General features: G+C 37.1%; 1 protein-coding gene across 1 annotated transcript; it reads left to right on the forward strand.

Annotated features, from left to right (window-relative positions):
• Window positions 1-8,717: 8,717 nt before the first annotated feature.
• Window positions 8,718-9,161, forward strand: LOC133777949 (uncharacterized). The gene has a single exon (XM_062217717.1). It carries the CDS (start codon window positions 8,718-8,720, stop codon window positions 9,159-9,161), a length of 444 nt encoding a protein of 147 aa, XP_062073701.1.
• The last annotated feature ends 7,551 nt before the right edge of the window (window positions 9,162-16,712 follow it).

Genomic DNA, 16,712 nt, shown 5'->3' on the forward strand with positions numbered 1-16,712 from the left:
TCACGTCATCTCTTGAATTTTGAGGGATAACAAAATCAAAATAATATTTTGGGTAGTTGTGCCCAATTTTAATCAAAATATTTTTCAATATGACCAAAATATCCTCGAGTTTTATCATTTAATAACTAAAAATATATATTAATAGATATCAAAATAAAAAATAAATGAAAATAAAATTTTAATTCATTTAATTTTAAAAAAATTATTCTTCCCCCGTCCCCCCACCCCCTAGGGTTGTACAAAAGTTATTGCAAACCGCCCAAATCAAATCGAAAAAACTGACAAAAAATGCAACTCGAATAACCCGACAAAAATTCAAACCGTCCAATTATTATATTGGGCTGTTTGGAAATTATACCAACTCGTCTAATATAACTATGTTGTCCATGTTTTCGCCACATGACACGTGGCAATTAGGAGTAATTAGCGACAAGCCATGAAGCTCTCGGAGTGTGGACTCTTCCAGGAAATCTAGTCCAGCCAAGTCGTGAATATCTCCGAGTGAGGCCACACCCCGAGGCCTATCCTCAAGCTGGGGATGTCTCCAGGTGAGGCCACATCCCAAGCCAATCTCCAAGTCATGAATGTCTCCGAGTGAGGACACGCCCCAAGGCCTTTCCTCGAGGCGAGGATGTCTCTAGGTGAGGTCATGTCCCATGAGGCTCTCTTCACTCGCCCATCTTTTAGGTCCTCGATTCTAGTCCTTGGACTTGTAGTCAATGCCATGTGTCAGTCACTGCGGGTATGGTACACTAGATGATCATCTGACAACTTTTGGTGAGCCTCGATTAGTGATGTCGAGTTTGTACCCTCAACAATCGGAATTTCCCACAATGTTTCCCGACACAGGCAAACATCCGCCGCATTCTGATACTGTCAGAGGCATGTTCCTCATAAAGCTGGTGAACAACTTTCTGAGATGTGCACCGTGCAATCCGCCTCGGTCGTAGTCTTTATTTAGTGCAACCCTTTTTGTATTAACTCTAGATTAATACTCCAAGATGGGAGAATTTTGTATTAATGATAGATGATTAACATTAATGACCTCAACCTCTATAAATAAGGTTGGGGTACTCCTTGTAAAGGGTTCAGATTTTTAGAGAGAGAAACTCTATAACTTAGTGCAATGTATACGCTGCATGAGAACCCCCATTGAAGCTTGCTAAATTGAGCTTCAAGCTCACTAAATACCATAGACTCGTGGACTAGAACTCTTTTATAGTCTGAACCACGTAAAACGGTTGCGTTCTTTTGTATTATTTTCTTTATACTCTCAAATTTAGTTGATAACGAAAAAGACAGTCAATAAACTCGAATAACCCAAATAAATCGATTAAGAGTTTTTGTTTCCATTTATACATACATATATTATATGTATTTAAAAAAATTTACCAATGAATTTAGAATAATGTTTTAAAGTTTGAATTTAGAATAATGTGTCTAAGTTTGGAAGATGTATGCTATACTTTTAGTTTATTGAATCTAATTATTTGAACATTTAAAAAAAATTCTTAAGATTGGTTTTGGCATATTAACCCAACCAAACCGCCTAAAACATTGGATGGGTTAAACTTATTTTTCTTAATTGGATGGGTTATAGTGGATTTTTGTAACCCGATATCTACATTGGGTTGATTAAAATATGTTATAACCCGACCAAATCGACCGATGTACACCCCTACTATAATGCCCACGTCACTATGGCTGCTTTCTGGAATGATGATTGGCCCTACAAACCAACACGAGTCTTTCCAGTGTGCTTTGTCCTCACTCGCACGCTTCCTGGGAAGACTTCCCAGGAGGTCACCCATCTTGAGATTACTCTAGGTCAAGCACGCTTAACTTTGGAGTTCTCAAGTGATGGGCTATCGAAAAGAAGATGCATCTTGTTGATATAGGTAGTACCCATCAATCCATTTAAGCCCTCTTCAACTGTGTAGTTCCATACCTACACAGTCTTAAAATCATCACACTTGACCTTCCCCAGGCGGTGTGAGATTGCACAAGTTTACCTGGTCTTTCCCTTTACGGATCACGGGATTCTGACTATCACAATCACCCCCCTTACGGGCCCGACGTCCTCGTCGGCCACACTTCTGGCTGGGTCAAGGCTCTGATACCATTTTGTGACGCCCCACATCACTATGGCTGTTTTCTGGAATGACGACTAGCCCTACAAACCAACACGAGTCTTTCCAGAGTGCTTTGTCCTCACATGCACGCTTCCTAGGAAGACTTCCCAGGAGGTCACCCATCTTGAGATTACTCCAGGTCAAGCACGCTTAACTTTGGAGCTCTCAAGTGATGGGCTACCGAAAAGAAGATGCATCTTTTTGATATAGGTAGTACCCATCAATCTATTTAAGCCCTCTTCAACTGTGTAGTCCCATAACTACACAGTCTTAGATTCATCACACTTGACCTTCCCCAGGCAATGTGGGATTGCATAGTTTTACCCGGTCTTTCCCCTTACGGATCACAGGATTCTGACTATCACACCTACCCACCTGTGTCTCTCTCATTCCTCTCTTTCTTCGTTCCTTTCTTCTCTTTGGCACTAACCCAGTGGACCCTAAGCAATGCACAACATCACCACCATTCACAACTCCTCCACGTGATGGATCCCAACCCTAGCCAATGAAACCGAAGCTTCATATGTCTCGACCACGACCTTGCCTTAGCTAGATCTTGGCATCTGGCAAGCATCTTCGGTGAATCTGGGCACGGTGCAACAACTTTGAATAGATTTGGAAACCCAAGCTTTGACCTTCAAGCATGGTGGTCAACAATGGTGCGACTTTCTTCTCCAGGGCGACACTGGCTTATCAAGGATGATGGCTTATTAAGGTATTTTTCATTTTGTAGTTCAATGATGTAAGTATTTTTCTTCCATTCATTTATGTTCGAGGAAGAAGAAGAATATTAACATAAAATAGGGTTTGAGTTTTGATTTGATTTTGAGATGTAATGTTGAAATTTGGGTTTGATTTTTTATTTGGATTTTGAAATGTAATAATATATCTAGATTTTGATTTTGAATTGTGATTGATTATGAAACTTGGATTTGAAATTTCATGATGACATTTAGATTTGAAATGTGATGATCAATTTATGATTTTATGGTTTAATTCTTGGGATTTTGAGTTTGATTTTTATTTTGAAAAAGAAAAAGAACAGAGAAAGAAGAAGAAATAAAAGTTAAATATTTTTTTCTTTAGTATACATTTTTGTTTTAATTAGGTTTTCATTTTGATTTTGATTTTGATTTTGATTTTGGTTTTCTTTTTCTTATTTTAATTTTATTAACATTATTTTTAATTTTTAATTAATTAATATATTTTATTATTATTTTAAATTACTTAAATATAATTTAAATTCAATATTAATCAAACATAATTTGAAACTCGAGGGTATTTTAATTATATTGAAAAATATTTTGACCAAAATCAGGCCCAGTGTACTATTTTGATCAAAATCAGGCCCGATATACTATTTTGATCCGTTTCGCAAAATACATGGTAACTTTTCCTCAAAACACGTATTTGGCCAAAATATATGGGGCCAAAAGTTTTTTTTTTTTTTTAATTTGAAAGTGTTATGAGTTTAAAAATTATTGTGGTGTCTGATAAAATTTTATAATAATGTATTATGTAGGTGTAAAATTATTATTAAAAACAAACAATATTTTAAAATATATAATAATTTAGAGCTATAAAATATTTTTTTTAAAACAAGAAATAAAAGTATTTGATTTTGGAAACTTTTAATTTTGGCCTCCTTGGTTTAAGCCTGTTACCAAGTTTAACCATGAGTTTTTTTTTTTTAAATCTAAAAATAATTTCTTGTTATGTTAAATAGACAAAAATTGCATCATATGCATGTTTTTAGTTAAATTTTCCTTAAAACGACAAAAATACTCCAACTTAAAATACATTAATATCTTCATCTTCTTATCTATATAATTTAAAATTTGATTAAAGAAACAAATATCTAAAATAATTAAAATCCAAAATTAAAAAAATATATATAAATTATATTTTTATTACTTAATTTTAGGTTTATTAATCAATTTTATTTAATTATTTACAAAATATTAAGATGTATAATGAAAAATATAATATTTTTTAATTATTTTAGTTTTGATTTTTTTTAATTTCAAGTTTTATTGATCAATTTTATAGATTATATTTATCTAAAAAAAATAAATATATTAATGCATTTAAAGTAACGACATTTTTTTCTTTACAATATATATTTTTTTACTAAAAATATGTAGCAAGGTCATTTTTGTCTATTTAAAGTAACAAAGTATTTTTTAATTTTTTTTAGAAGAATAAATAACATTTTTGTCCTTGAACTATGACCACCATATGATCGTGCCCCCCAAATGATACATGATGTTAAAAATTCTCTTGAAATTAAATAAAATTTAAGAAAGATTTTTCCCGCGCGATTTTCTTGCAGCTCTTGAGCTGGAGCCATGGCGAAAACAAGATCTAGAGTGCAGGGGAAATTGAATTCGAACAAGAAGAAGAAGAAGAAAGGCCCTAATTCAATCTCTGATATTCAAAGGACAAAATCCATGGATACTGTACTGGGGGTGGATCCAATTGCGTTTTCAGATGCTGAGGAAGAACACATCGATGACTCTGATATGGTGAAACAGTCACCTGCACTGTGTGAGCTGTTCCCTGAGCCTCTCTCACCCAGATCGTCTCTTCGATCTATCGAACAGCAGGAGAACATACGGCAGGATTTTGCTCATTTCCTGGAGGCTACTAATCGCTGCTCCGGTAATATCTCCCAAGGTAAATCCACTAATCCTCCTGTTTTACAGACTGGAAATGAAGAGCGATGCATTGGAAATTCTATTTTGAGCACTGGTTCGAAGAATAAGGTCAAGATCACTATGGATGATATACAAGAAGAAGTTGATTTTTGGAAATCGTCTATTGTGTGCTATGCTTTGGGGGCAAATCCACCCCTGTCAATACTGGAAGGATTTGCTCGCAGAATGTGGAATGACAATATTGACAAGGTAGGAATGCTGTCTTATGGTGTTTTCTTGATCCGGTTCATATCCATTGCAGATCGTGATGAGGTACTCAAAGGTGGTTATGTATTTTTTAACAAAAGGCCGGTTGTTATGAAAGCTTGGGATCCTGCGATTAACTTCAAAAAGGAGGATATCAGGGTGGTGCCAATTTGGGTTCATTTAGATGATCTTGATTTGAAGTACTGGGGGGAGAAATCATTGTTCAAGATCATAGGACAGGTAGGGACTCCCATAATGGTTGATGAAGTGACTAAACTCAGGGATAAACTCAGTTTTCCTAGAGTTTTAATTGAAGTTTCACTGATACAAGATTTTCCGGACTTAATATACTTTGAAGATGAGAATGGCTTTAACACCTCAGTATCGATTACATACGAATGGAAGCCCATTGTGTGTAATCATTGCTTTGGATTGGGCCACTCTACGGCTGATTGCAGGAAAAAAGGAGGAAGGAAACAAGAATGGGTAATCAAAGACAATGGAAAGAAGAAGGATACAGCTGAGTCTAGCAAAGCCACTAAGCTTGATGATGATGGCTTTCAACCAGTTACTAAAGGTTGGAAACCAAAAGATCAGGTCCCAACAATGACTGCAATGGACAATCCTTTTCAGGCTTTAACAGAAACATTAACAGAACCTTTAAACTCAGCTACTGGAAGGGGAGATCAGATTGAGAAATGCCAAAAACAGAATTCAGATGGGGAAAAAACAGGAGGAGGGGGAGGACCTCCTCTTTTATATGGATAAAATAATGAGTTGGAACATCCGAGGGATCAATAGCCAACAAAAGCAACACACGGTCAAGCAATTGATTGTTAATCAAAAAATAGGGCTAGTTGGTCTTCTTGAGACGAGAGTTAAGGCCCGGAACCTTGGGGCTTTATATGTTCGAATGTTTTCGGGATGGTGTTTCACATCTAATAGTGCATGGCATGATGGGGGTAGAATAATAGTAAGCTGGAATCCTCTTAGTTTTACTGTGAATATCTTGAGATGCTCAAGTCAATTGATTCATCTTTTTGTTGAACCAGTGGGTAAACAGGCCGGTTTCTTTGTTACATTTATATACGGATTCAATGATGAGGAAGGGAGGAGAGGTCTTTGGAAAGATCTTCAGGAGCTTTCTGTTTTGGAATCTTGGATTGTTCTGGGTGATTTCAACGATATTCTCAGTAAAGAAGAGAGAATTGGTAAGCGGGTAAGATTCAAGACTTCTGTGGATTTTAGTAATTGTGTTGAAGCTTGTCAACTAGAAGATGTTAAGTATAGTGGTAACTACTTCACTTGGAGCAATAAGCAACAAGGAGAGGAGAGGATTTTTTCAAAGATAGATAGAGTTTTAGCAAATCAGAAATGGTTGGACTCTTTTCCTACTGCTGAAGTTTTTTTTCAGAATGAGGGGTTGTTCGATTACACGTCTGCCATCCTCACTATTTATGAGGTGGTTTTGAGTGGGAAGAAACCTTTCAGATATTTTAGGATGTGGTCTTCTCATCCTAAAAGTTCAGATATGATTTCCAAGTCATGGCAGCAACAGGTAAAAGGTACTAGCATGTATCAGCTAGTGACTAAACTTAAGAGACTCAAACCGATATTCAAAGCAATTAATCAATTGGGTTTCTCAGATCTGCACTCTGCCGTCCTTAAAGCCAGAGCACATCTGGATGCTTGTCAAGATGCAGTCCGATGTGATCCTTTGAGTCAGGCAACGCAGCAACAGGAGCTAGAAGCACGAAAAGCCTATGCTAAAGTTCATACTGCATATCAATCTTTCTTACAGCAAAAGGCTAAGTTGACTTGGGTTAAAGATGGTGATGATAATTCAGCCTTTTTTCATAGAAGTATTCGTGAAAGAAGGTCACAAAACAGAGTGCTTTCTATAACTAATGACAGAGGAGTTTGGGTAGAGGAACCACATCAGATTATTGAAGCTTTCTTGGAGTATTACAAGAGCCTACTGGGCAGCAAGTTAGCAAGAAGGAAGGCTGTTTTGACTTCAGTTATAAATACTCGGCCTGTGGTTTCGAATCATCAAGCTAATATGTTGCAAGCTGATTATTCTCTTGAAGAAATTAAGAAAGCAATTTTTGACATTCCTGGCCTCAAAGCTCCTGGTCCGGATGGCTATGGCAGCTATTTTTTCCAAGAAAATTGGAATCTTGTAGGAAATGATGTATATGAAGCTCTTACTTCTTTCCTTCATACAGGGCAACTTTTAAAAGAAATTAATTCAACTGTTTTGACACTTATTCCTAAAAATAAGTGCCCAAATTCAGTTAGCGATTACCGCCCCATTGCTTGTTGCAATGTCATTTATAAGGCTGCTACCAAATTAATCTGTTCGAGACTTAAAATTATCCTTCCTAGTTTGGTGGCACAGAACCAAGGGGGATTTGTAAAAGGGAGATTCATTGGACATAACATCATGATATGTCAAGATCTTATTCGGCATTATGGGCGGAAATCAGCCAAGGCTAATTGTATGATCAAGCTTGATCTACAAAAAGCATATGACACTGTTGAGTGGGATTTCATTGAAGAAATGCTTACTGCACTTCAGTTTCCAGGAAAATTCATTAAGTTGATTATGAAGTGTGTCCGAACTCCGAGATTCTCATTAATGCTAAATGGCTCTTTGCATGGTTTCTTTGAGGCAAAGAGAGGGCTGAGACAAGGTGATCCAATGTCCCCTCTTCTCTTTGTCTTAGGCATGGAATATCTTTCCAGGATTATGCAAAAAGTTGGTCAGAAACAGGGATTTAAATTCCATGAGAGGTGTGGAGAATTGAAGCTAAATCATCTTAGCTTTGCGGATGATGTCCTTCTATTTTGCCATGGAGATTTCAAGAGCATTTATTATATGTTGCAGGGCCTCAAACTTTTTTCTATCACTTCGGATTTGTTGCCTAACCCCTCAAAATATGCATTTTACTGCAGTAATATGCAGGACATAGAAGTTCAGCGGGTTTTAGATGCATCGGGTTTTAAGAGGAATGAGGTTCCTTTCAAGTACTTGGGTGTCCCTATATGTGCTAAACGAATTTCAGCAAAGGAGTGTAGTGTACTTGTGGAGAAAATGATTGCTCGAGTCAAGACATGGAGTTCACGAAACTTATCTTTTGCAGGTCGAGTAGTCCTAATCAATTCTGTTCTGATGTCCATTCACTCCTACTGGTGTCAAGTGATGGTGCTGCCCAAGAAAATTGTTAGAGAAATAGAATCAATTTGCCGTGCTTTTTTATGGAAAGGTCATCACTGTCTGAATGGTGCTGTTGCAGTTGCTTGGACTGCCTTGTGTCAGTCTAAAACTTCAAGAGGAATTGGATTTAAAAGTGTCTCTGATTGGAATATTGCAGCTATGTGTAAGTATGTTTGGGCTATAGCTAATAAGGAGGACAACTTGTGGGTTAAGTGGGCACACCATGTGTATGTAAAAGAGGAAGAATGGTGGAATTACAAGGCCACGGTGCAAGGGAGCTAGTATTGGAGGAGACTTGTGGCAATTAAGGATAAGGTGAAAAATTTAGTTGATATATCTCTGTTTACTCTTGATAGGTTCACGGTTTCATAGGGGTATCGGTTATTATGTCCTATAACTGAAAGAGTTTTTTGGAGCAAAGTGGTTTGGAGCAGACTTAACATTCCCAAGCATAGCTTTATGATGTGGTTAGCTGTTCTAAAAAGACTTAAGACTAAGGACAGATTGCTAAGATTTCATGTAACAGATAATGCAGAATGCATTCTCTGTAGCAGGAGTACAGAATCAGTAGACCATTTATTCTTTGATTGCCCATACTCATTTGACTGTTTGGAAAAAGTTAAAGATTGGCTGAATTGGGGTGTGAGTTCAACATCTTTACCAAGAATAATTAGGTGGATTGGAAAGGCCAAGCTTAGCAAGTTTAAGAAGAGCTTGTATTCGGCAGTCACTGCAGCTCTTGTATACCAGATTTGGCGCACCAGAAATTGTAAATTGTGGCTGTCAACTTTGGAAAGTACTGATGCAATAGTGCTCAAAACTAAGGATGCAGTTAAACATAGAGTCATGTGTATGTGGCCTAGGAATGTAACTAAAAGAGATATAGATTGGTTTAATACATTGTAAAGATAGTTTTTCCTGTATAGTTTACCAGATCTTCCTGTTGGAGGATGCTAATAGTTTGTAAAATTTGTTCTTTGGAGTAATGATATACTTGCTGATTCATCAAAAAAAAAAATATATGAGACTTCTGTTAGATTTCATCTTAGGTGGCTAACGAATCGATGTTGTGATATTTTATATGTTGATGTGGCACTGTCATGTATAGAATAATTAGCAATTTCGCCCCGCGAACTTTGACCGCTACCAAATTATACCCATTTTATTAAAAAAATTTATTTTTTCTAAAATAATAATTAAATCCTTAAAAAATTAAAATTTTAATTAATAACAAATAACTCTTTTTTACTTTTAATTTTTCTTTTCTTTTACAGCATAAAATAAATCTATTTTATAATAAAAATTTACAATAGATACTAAAACAAAGAAAAAATATTTAATTAAAGAGGATGACGAATGACTTAAATAAATTAAAAAAAAACCTATTAATTTTAGAGAAGGAGGACGAAGGGTAACAAGCTTTGTTTTATGGATTTTTTTAATTTTTATTTTAAGATATATTTATTTTATATTATAAAAGAAAAGAAAAAGTAGGAAAAAAAATTATTTGTTATTAATTAGTTTTTTAATTTTTGAGTATTTGAAAATTTATTTAATTAATTTGAAAATTTTAGTACTGTTTATTTTTTAATTTTTTTAATCTTTATCCTATTTATTCCAAAATTAAATTAGTTTTAATAAAAATAGCACAATTTGGTAATAGTTATAGTTTGATGGGTAAAATTGCTAATTATTCTACATATGATAGTGCCACATCATCAATCTGTTAGCCACCTAGAACGAAATCTAACAGAGGTCTCATATTTCAGTAACGTGCATAGTTCGGAGGAACTTTTAACATCGTGAATCATTCAGGGGGTACCATCATATAGTGGTTATAGTTCAAATGGCAAAAATAAAATTTATTCTTTTTAGAAACTCTTAAAGTTGATAGTAAGTTTAAACTGAGGGTGCCAAAATGGTAATTTTTCTTTAAATTTTAATTAATTTTTATATTTATATTTCTTTATTTTAAATCATTTTTATTATATTCAAGTAAATATATATAAAATTTATAGATTTTCTTATAAACTAAAATATGTATTTAAATTGTAGTTGCTTTCGATTTTAAATTTTAACTTCTAAGTAAATATTTTAATTAGAGCTTTTAGAATTTTTAAAAAGTTTTACTTATCTGGACCTAAAGTCTATAAAGAATTTTCTTGATATTCCATCCTAAATTTAAAAATAAATTAAGTTGACACTCTTCCCTGTTAAATACGACAGTACTTTTTTTGTAAGAACAATACGACAGTACTAAATTAATATAAAAATATTAAAAAATCATAAACTCAAAATATCAATGCCTATCTTATTGAAGAAGACTCCTTGGTAAACTTTCAAATCTAGGTCTATAAAAGTCTCATATCTCTAAATAAACATATATATAAAAAGGTTACACGAATAGAAATCAATTCCATAATAATAAGCAACAATTTATAGCAAAACGTATAGAAATCTTAAGTTATGAGAGAAGAATATCAATATATAAATACTTTAGATTGGAGCAACTTGTAGGGTTTGTGTTTCTCTTGTTATATTATTTTAATAATATAATGTTGATTAAATGAATGTGACAAATAAATTAAGGTTGTGACAAATCTATTTTTGTTATAAAACTATTAAGAATACTGAAATATAGAGATGTAAAGAGAGAGTGAAACTCTTGTATGTGTTATTTCAATGGAAAAATGACCCATATTTATACAAATAAATAAACCCTAAGAAAATTGGGTAACTACTCTGAATACAATCAATAATTAATGTTAATATTTTACTTTGGGTAACTTAGTGATTATTCATTATTATGGACATCCATATATATAATATTTATAACACTTCCCCTTGGATGTCCATGAAAATTGCCTCATTAAAAACCTTGCTAGAAAAACCCAGTAGGACAAAAACTTGGCCAAGGGGAAAAGAGTGCAGTGTATATTTACTCCCCCTCATTTCGACGCTCTTGAAGATCCTTTAATCGACGCATTATGATCTTATGTACCATTTTCTCGAACGTTGATGTTGGTAATGACTTTGTAAATAAGTCTGCAAGATTGTCGGTTGATCGAATTTGGTGAACATCAAATCACCACTATTTTGAAGATCATGTGTGAAGAAAAACTGCAGTGAAATGTATTTAAATCTATCTTCTTTAAGGTATTATCTTTTTAGTTGAGTGGTACATGCATCATTATCTTTATAAATAATTGTTGGTATTTCTTTATCGGGTCATAATCAACATGTTCCTCAAATATGTTGTTTCGTTGATCTCAATCACACATTTTCCCCTTGCCTCATGAATTGCAAGTATCTCAACATGATTTAAAGTTGCCTCGTTATAAACCTTGTCAGGAAAACCCAGTGGGACAAAACTTGACATAAGGGAAAAAGAGTGCAACACGTATATATCTCCCCTTTATTCACATATCCATAGTAACTTTAGTGATCAAATATCTCATATGATTTTCATTGTAATTATAAATCACGATAAATTATCTATGATCACATATTTACTATAACTCTTCTAGAGCATATATGTAGAATGGAATATGAATATTATCCAACATATTAAATGAATCATGCATATAATTGTATTCATTATCATATCATATCAATAATGTTATAATATGCATCATATTTGTGGATATTCATTATCTATGACTGTTTACCCAAAAGAGACTCATCTGATGACGTGGCAAGACCAATGCGCACGTGGGATGCACGTGACCATTTAAGCAGTTATGTTTCTAGTCGACCATCGACCAGAGGAGAATTCACTCGGCAAAAAGCATATTTCATGGGCGACCAAGCTGGTCGCAGGATATCAAATACTTTGTATTGATATGTGATCTCACATTTATGGAATAATTGTAATTTTCATTATTATTTGAGATACGCTTGTATTAAATGTAATCAAGGCCCACTAGCCCATAAGGAGATCTTTGAGCCTACAAATAAGACTGAGAGGGTTCATTTGAAGGATCTTTTGGGGGGGGGGGGGGGGGGTGGGATCTAGAGAGAGAGAATTATTATTTTTACACAATACCTTGTATCTTCTGTTGAGCTTGTGAAACTCAGTCAACCCTAGTTTGCTGATCACAAGTTTTCATACATTAATAAGAACACTAAGTGGACGTAGGTCATTACCATCTCTGGGGCCGAACCACTATAAATCTTTGTGTCATTTATCTTTTTGGCTTGAATTCATCTCATTTCTGTTGTTTTATCTGACTCAGTGTCGTTGACCAAATCGATGGTCAACATTTTGGTGCTTTCATTGAGAGCTGAACTATAACGCCCTACTACCTTAGAGTCGTTACTAAGTGAGTTTAAATTGTGCAATTAACTCGTTAATTGAGGTTTTAGGACAAAAGTGTAATTAAACTATAATCAGAGTCATAAACTTTGAAAATAAACATTTTACTGAAAATCATAAAGCATTTAACATTTGGGATCCCAAAATTCTGTTTAGAAATACTTACAACTCAAAAGTATAATCAGAGTCGGCTAAATGACAAAATAGAATTTGGTACAAACCATCTCCCAAAAATATATCCCTGGCCGTGGCAGCCAGACAGACCAGACTTGTACGCGTCACTCGTCACGCTCCCCATACTCAAGGCTGATCAACTTTTCCCTTGCCCTTACCTGAACCATAGAGCACCCATGAGCAGAAACCCAACAAGAAAACCCTCACAAGTAGATAACATATGTATATTACATACTTAACATATAAACAAGCCACCATCAGGCTAAACACATATGGCCATGCCGGCCCAGGCGCTTACCAGGCCCTGGGTCCGCGGTCCACACCGTGAGGATATCCCAGGTATCCTTTAGGGTCTCATCCTGGCAACTCACACTCCGTTTGCTAAACGCTGCTCCCGGCCCCTTGCCGTTCTCGGCCGTTGTTGTTCCCGGCCGTCGCCATTCCCAGCTCTTGCCGTTCATTCATTTATATGTACACATAATATAACTAAACAGATACCTAAACACATATAAATTCAATCAAAGGGCTACGCCCTGCAACAAAGTCATATAGGGCCGAGCCCCGCAACACAAGCATATAGGGTCGTGCCCTGCAATGCAAGCTCTATGGGAACAATAGTTTTCTTACCTGTGTCCCGAGCTTTCCAGGCACTGATATCCCGAGCACAGTCCTCTAAACCAAGCCTCGCTGAAACCCTAGTCATAACACACCAACAATATCCATCCATCAAGTTCTAATCCATTAAGTAACTTTGGGTAATAATTCTAGTCTCCGGGACATTGAATTCTATCAATCCGGGTGATGAAATCCATCCCGAGCCTTAACCATTGGGTTCCCGAGCCTAAAACCTCTTTAAAGCCCAAAAATACATTAAGCGTCGTGGCTCTAAGAACCCATGCCACGACCCCAACTCAACCCGAGGCCCTGCCTCATTTCAACCTACATGCGCCGCGGCCCTTCCTGAAGGGCGCCGCGGTGCGCCTCCATATCCAGACGCCCCTATGATCTAAGGGGTCGCGGCTCAACAAGAATAGCACTGCGGCCCGACCCCTCGAGCCCAGAAAATCTCACCATTTTTACCACAAAAACCAATCCAATTAACCCCAAAATCAAACCAGCAATCCAAACCATTAATCATAGAAGCTCTACCATGTTTCCAGTAACAAAACCTAACAAAGAACTAGCTCAAAACCTCATCAAATCTCAAGAATAATCCTTCACCCAACACAAATGAAAAACTCTAACATTTCAGCATAAAACCAGCTGCAATTCAACACAACTCAATCATATTAAAGAGCTTACCTTGGGCAGAAGTGAATCCCTAAATCAATTCTCTAAGCTCCAAGCCCCTAGCTTCCAAAATCCATGCTGAAACTCCTTAGTCTTGATTAGTTTTCACCAAAATTTCCCTTGCTAAGACTTAGAGAAAATAAAGAGAGAGAAGAGTGAGTCTTTGGGCCGGTTTCTCCAAGTTTCTGAGTACTCCTTTGTTTTTTGTTTTACTTACTTAGCCTCTAAGGTTACCTCAAGGCTCGGGGTACCAAAAACATCCCTGAGGGCAAAATGGTAAATTTCCCCAATATCCATTCCTAGACATTCTAACCTCAAATATATCTCCAAATATTTATTTCCATAACCCGATAACCCCATAAAATATCTAATACCTGAAAATACCCCTCGACTCGTCCCGAGTCGGATTTTCGACCCCGTTGTGGCTTTCTAGCTAATCGCTCCCTAGGACTATCTCGGATCGTGCAGCACATATATATCACAAATATATCACAATTATTTCAAATATCACATTTATGCCCTCAACGACTAAAATTACAAACATGCCCCTAATAACCAAACGGGGCCTACATGCATATTTAATTCACCTAAACATGCATCACTAATCACATATTCACACAAATTTGCATATTATAACAATAAATCACTTATTGCCCTCCAGGCACGCTAACCAAGGCCCGAAGCCTTATTAGAAAATTTTGGGTCATTACAACTATCCCCTCCTTACAGAAATTTCGTCCTCGAAATTACCTGAACAACTCGGGATACCGCTCCCGCATTTCCGACTCCAGTTCCCACGTCGACTCCTCAACCTTGCTGTTCCTCCACAACACTTTCACCAAGGCGATGGTCTTGCTCCGCAAGACTTTATCCTTCCAATAAAGAATCTGAACCGGCTTCTCCTCAAAAGACAAATCCTGATTCATCTCCAAATTCTCATAACTCAGAACATGCGTTGAATCAGACACATACTTCCGGAGAATGGACACGTGAAACACATCATGAACCCCTGATAAGGCTGGAGGCATCGCCAATCTGTAAGCTACCTCTCCAATCCGCTCCAGAATCTCAAAGGGGCCAACAAACCTAGGGCTCAGCTTGCCCTGAACACCAAATCATTTCACTCCCCTCAAAGGTGAAACCCTAAGGAACACATTGTCACCAACCTGAAATTCCACGCTCTTGTGTTTCAGGTCCGAGTAACTCTTCTGATGACTCTGGGAGGCGAGCATTCGAGCTCTAATCTTCTCAACTGCCTCATTGGTCCTCTGAACCATCTCAGAATCTAAGTACCTCCTCTCACCAATCTCATCCCAATGGATAGGCGATCTGCAATTTCTCCCATAAAGCATCTCATACGGAGCCACTCCGATAGTCGCCTGATAACTGTTGTTGTACAAGAACTCAATCAAAGGAAGATACTTACTCCAAGATCCCCCAAAATCCAACACACAAGCTCGTATTATGTCCCCCAGTATTTGAATCGTCCTTTCAGTCTGACCATCTATCTGAGGATGATAAGCAGTACTAAACCGTAACTGTGTGCCCATAGCCTTCTGCAGACTCTCCCAGAACTTGGAGGTGAAGGTGGGGTCCCTGTCGGATACTATCGACCTTGGAGCCCCATGTAGTCGAACAATTTCCTTCACATATAACTCAGCATACTGTTCCACAGTATAAGTCGTCCTGGCTGGTAAAAAGTGGGCCGAATTGGTGTACCTATCCACAATCACACACACCGAGTCATGCTGTCCCACGGTCTTCGACAAACCAACCACGAAGTCCATGGCGATATCCTCCCACTTCCACTATGGAATCCCTAGAGGCTGCAGCAACCCTGCTGGCCTCTGATGTTCAGCCCTGACCTGCTGTCATGTTAAACATTTGGCCACATAATCCACCACATCCCTCTTCATGCCCGGCCACCAATACAAAGCTCTCAGATCCTGGTACATCTTCTTCGTACCTGGATGTAAGGAGTAGGGAGTGGTATGCAGTTCATCTAAGATCTCTCGCCGGATATCTGAATCCATCGGAACACAGATCCGACCCTTGTACTTTAGTAGCCCCATCTCTAAGATAGAGAAGTCCTTAGCCGCTCCGACTAAGACGTTCTCCCTGTAACCCTTCAATTGGGAATCATTCCCCTATGCCTCCTTGATCCTCTCAAGGAGCATAGACTGAAGAGTGATGTTGGCTAACCGACCAACCACCAACTCTATACCCACTCTAGTCATCTCCTCCGCTAGCTTATCGGATATCTATCTCAAATAGAACAACTGTCCTGGGCCTTTCCGACTCAATGCATCAGTCACTACATTAGCCTTCCCAGGATGGTATAGGATGTCATAATCATAATCCTTAACCAACTCTAGCCACCGTCTCTGGCGCATATTCAGATCCTTCTGAGTAAAGAAGTACTTCAAACTCTTATGATCGGTGTATATCTCGCACTTCTCACCATACAAATAATGTCTCCAAATCTTAAGTGCGAATACCACCGCTGCCAATTCTAGATCATGCGTGGGATACCTCTGCTCATACTCCTTTAACTGTCTCAATGCGTAGGCTATCGCCTTCCCAGCTTGCATTAGCACACACCCTAAACCTTGTCTGGAAGCATCACAATAAACCACAAACTTCTCATTGTCTGTCGGAAAACTCAACACTGGCGTGGT

The sequence above is a fragment of the Humulus lupulus genome, chromosome 1, assembly GCF_963169125.1.
Source record: "Humulus lupulus chromosome 1, drHumLupu1.1, whole genome shotgun sequence".
NCBI classification, from domain to species: domain Eukaryota; kingdom Viridiplantae; phylum Streptophyta; class Magnoliopsida; order Rosales; family Cannabaceae; genus Humulus; species Humulus lupulus.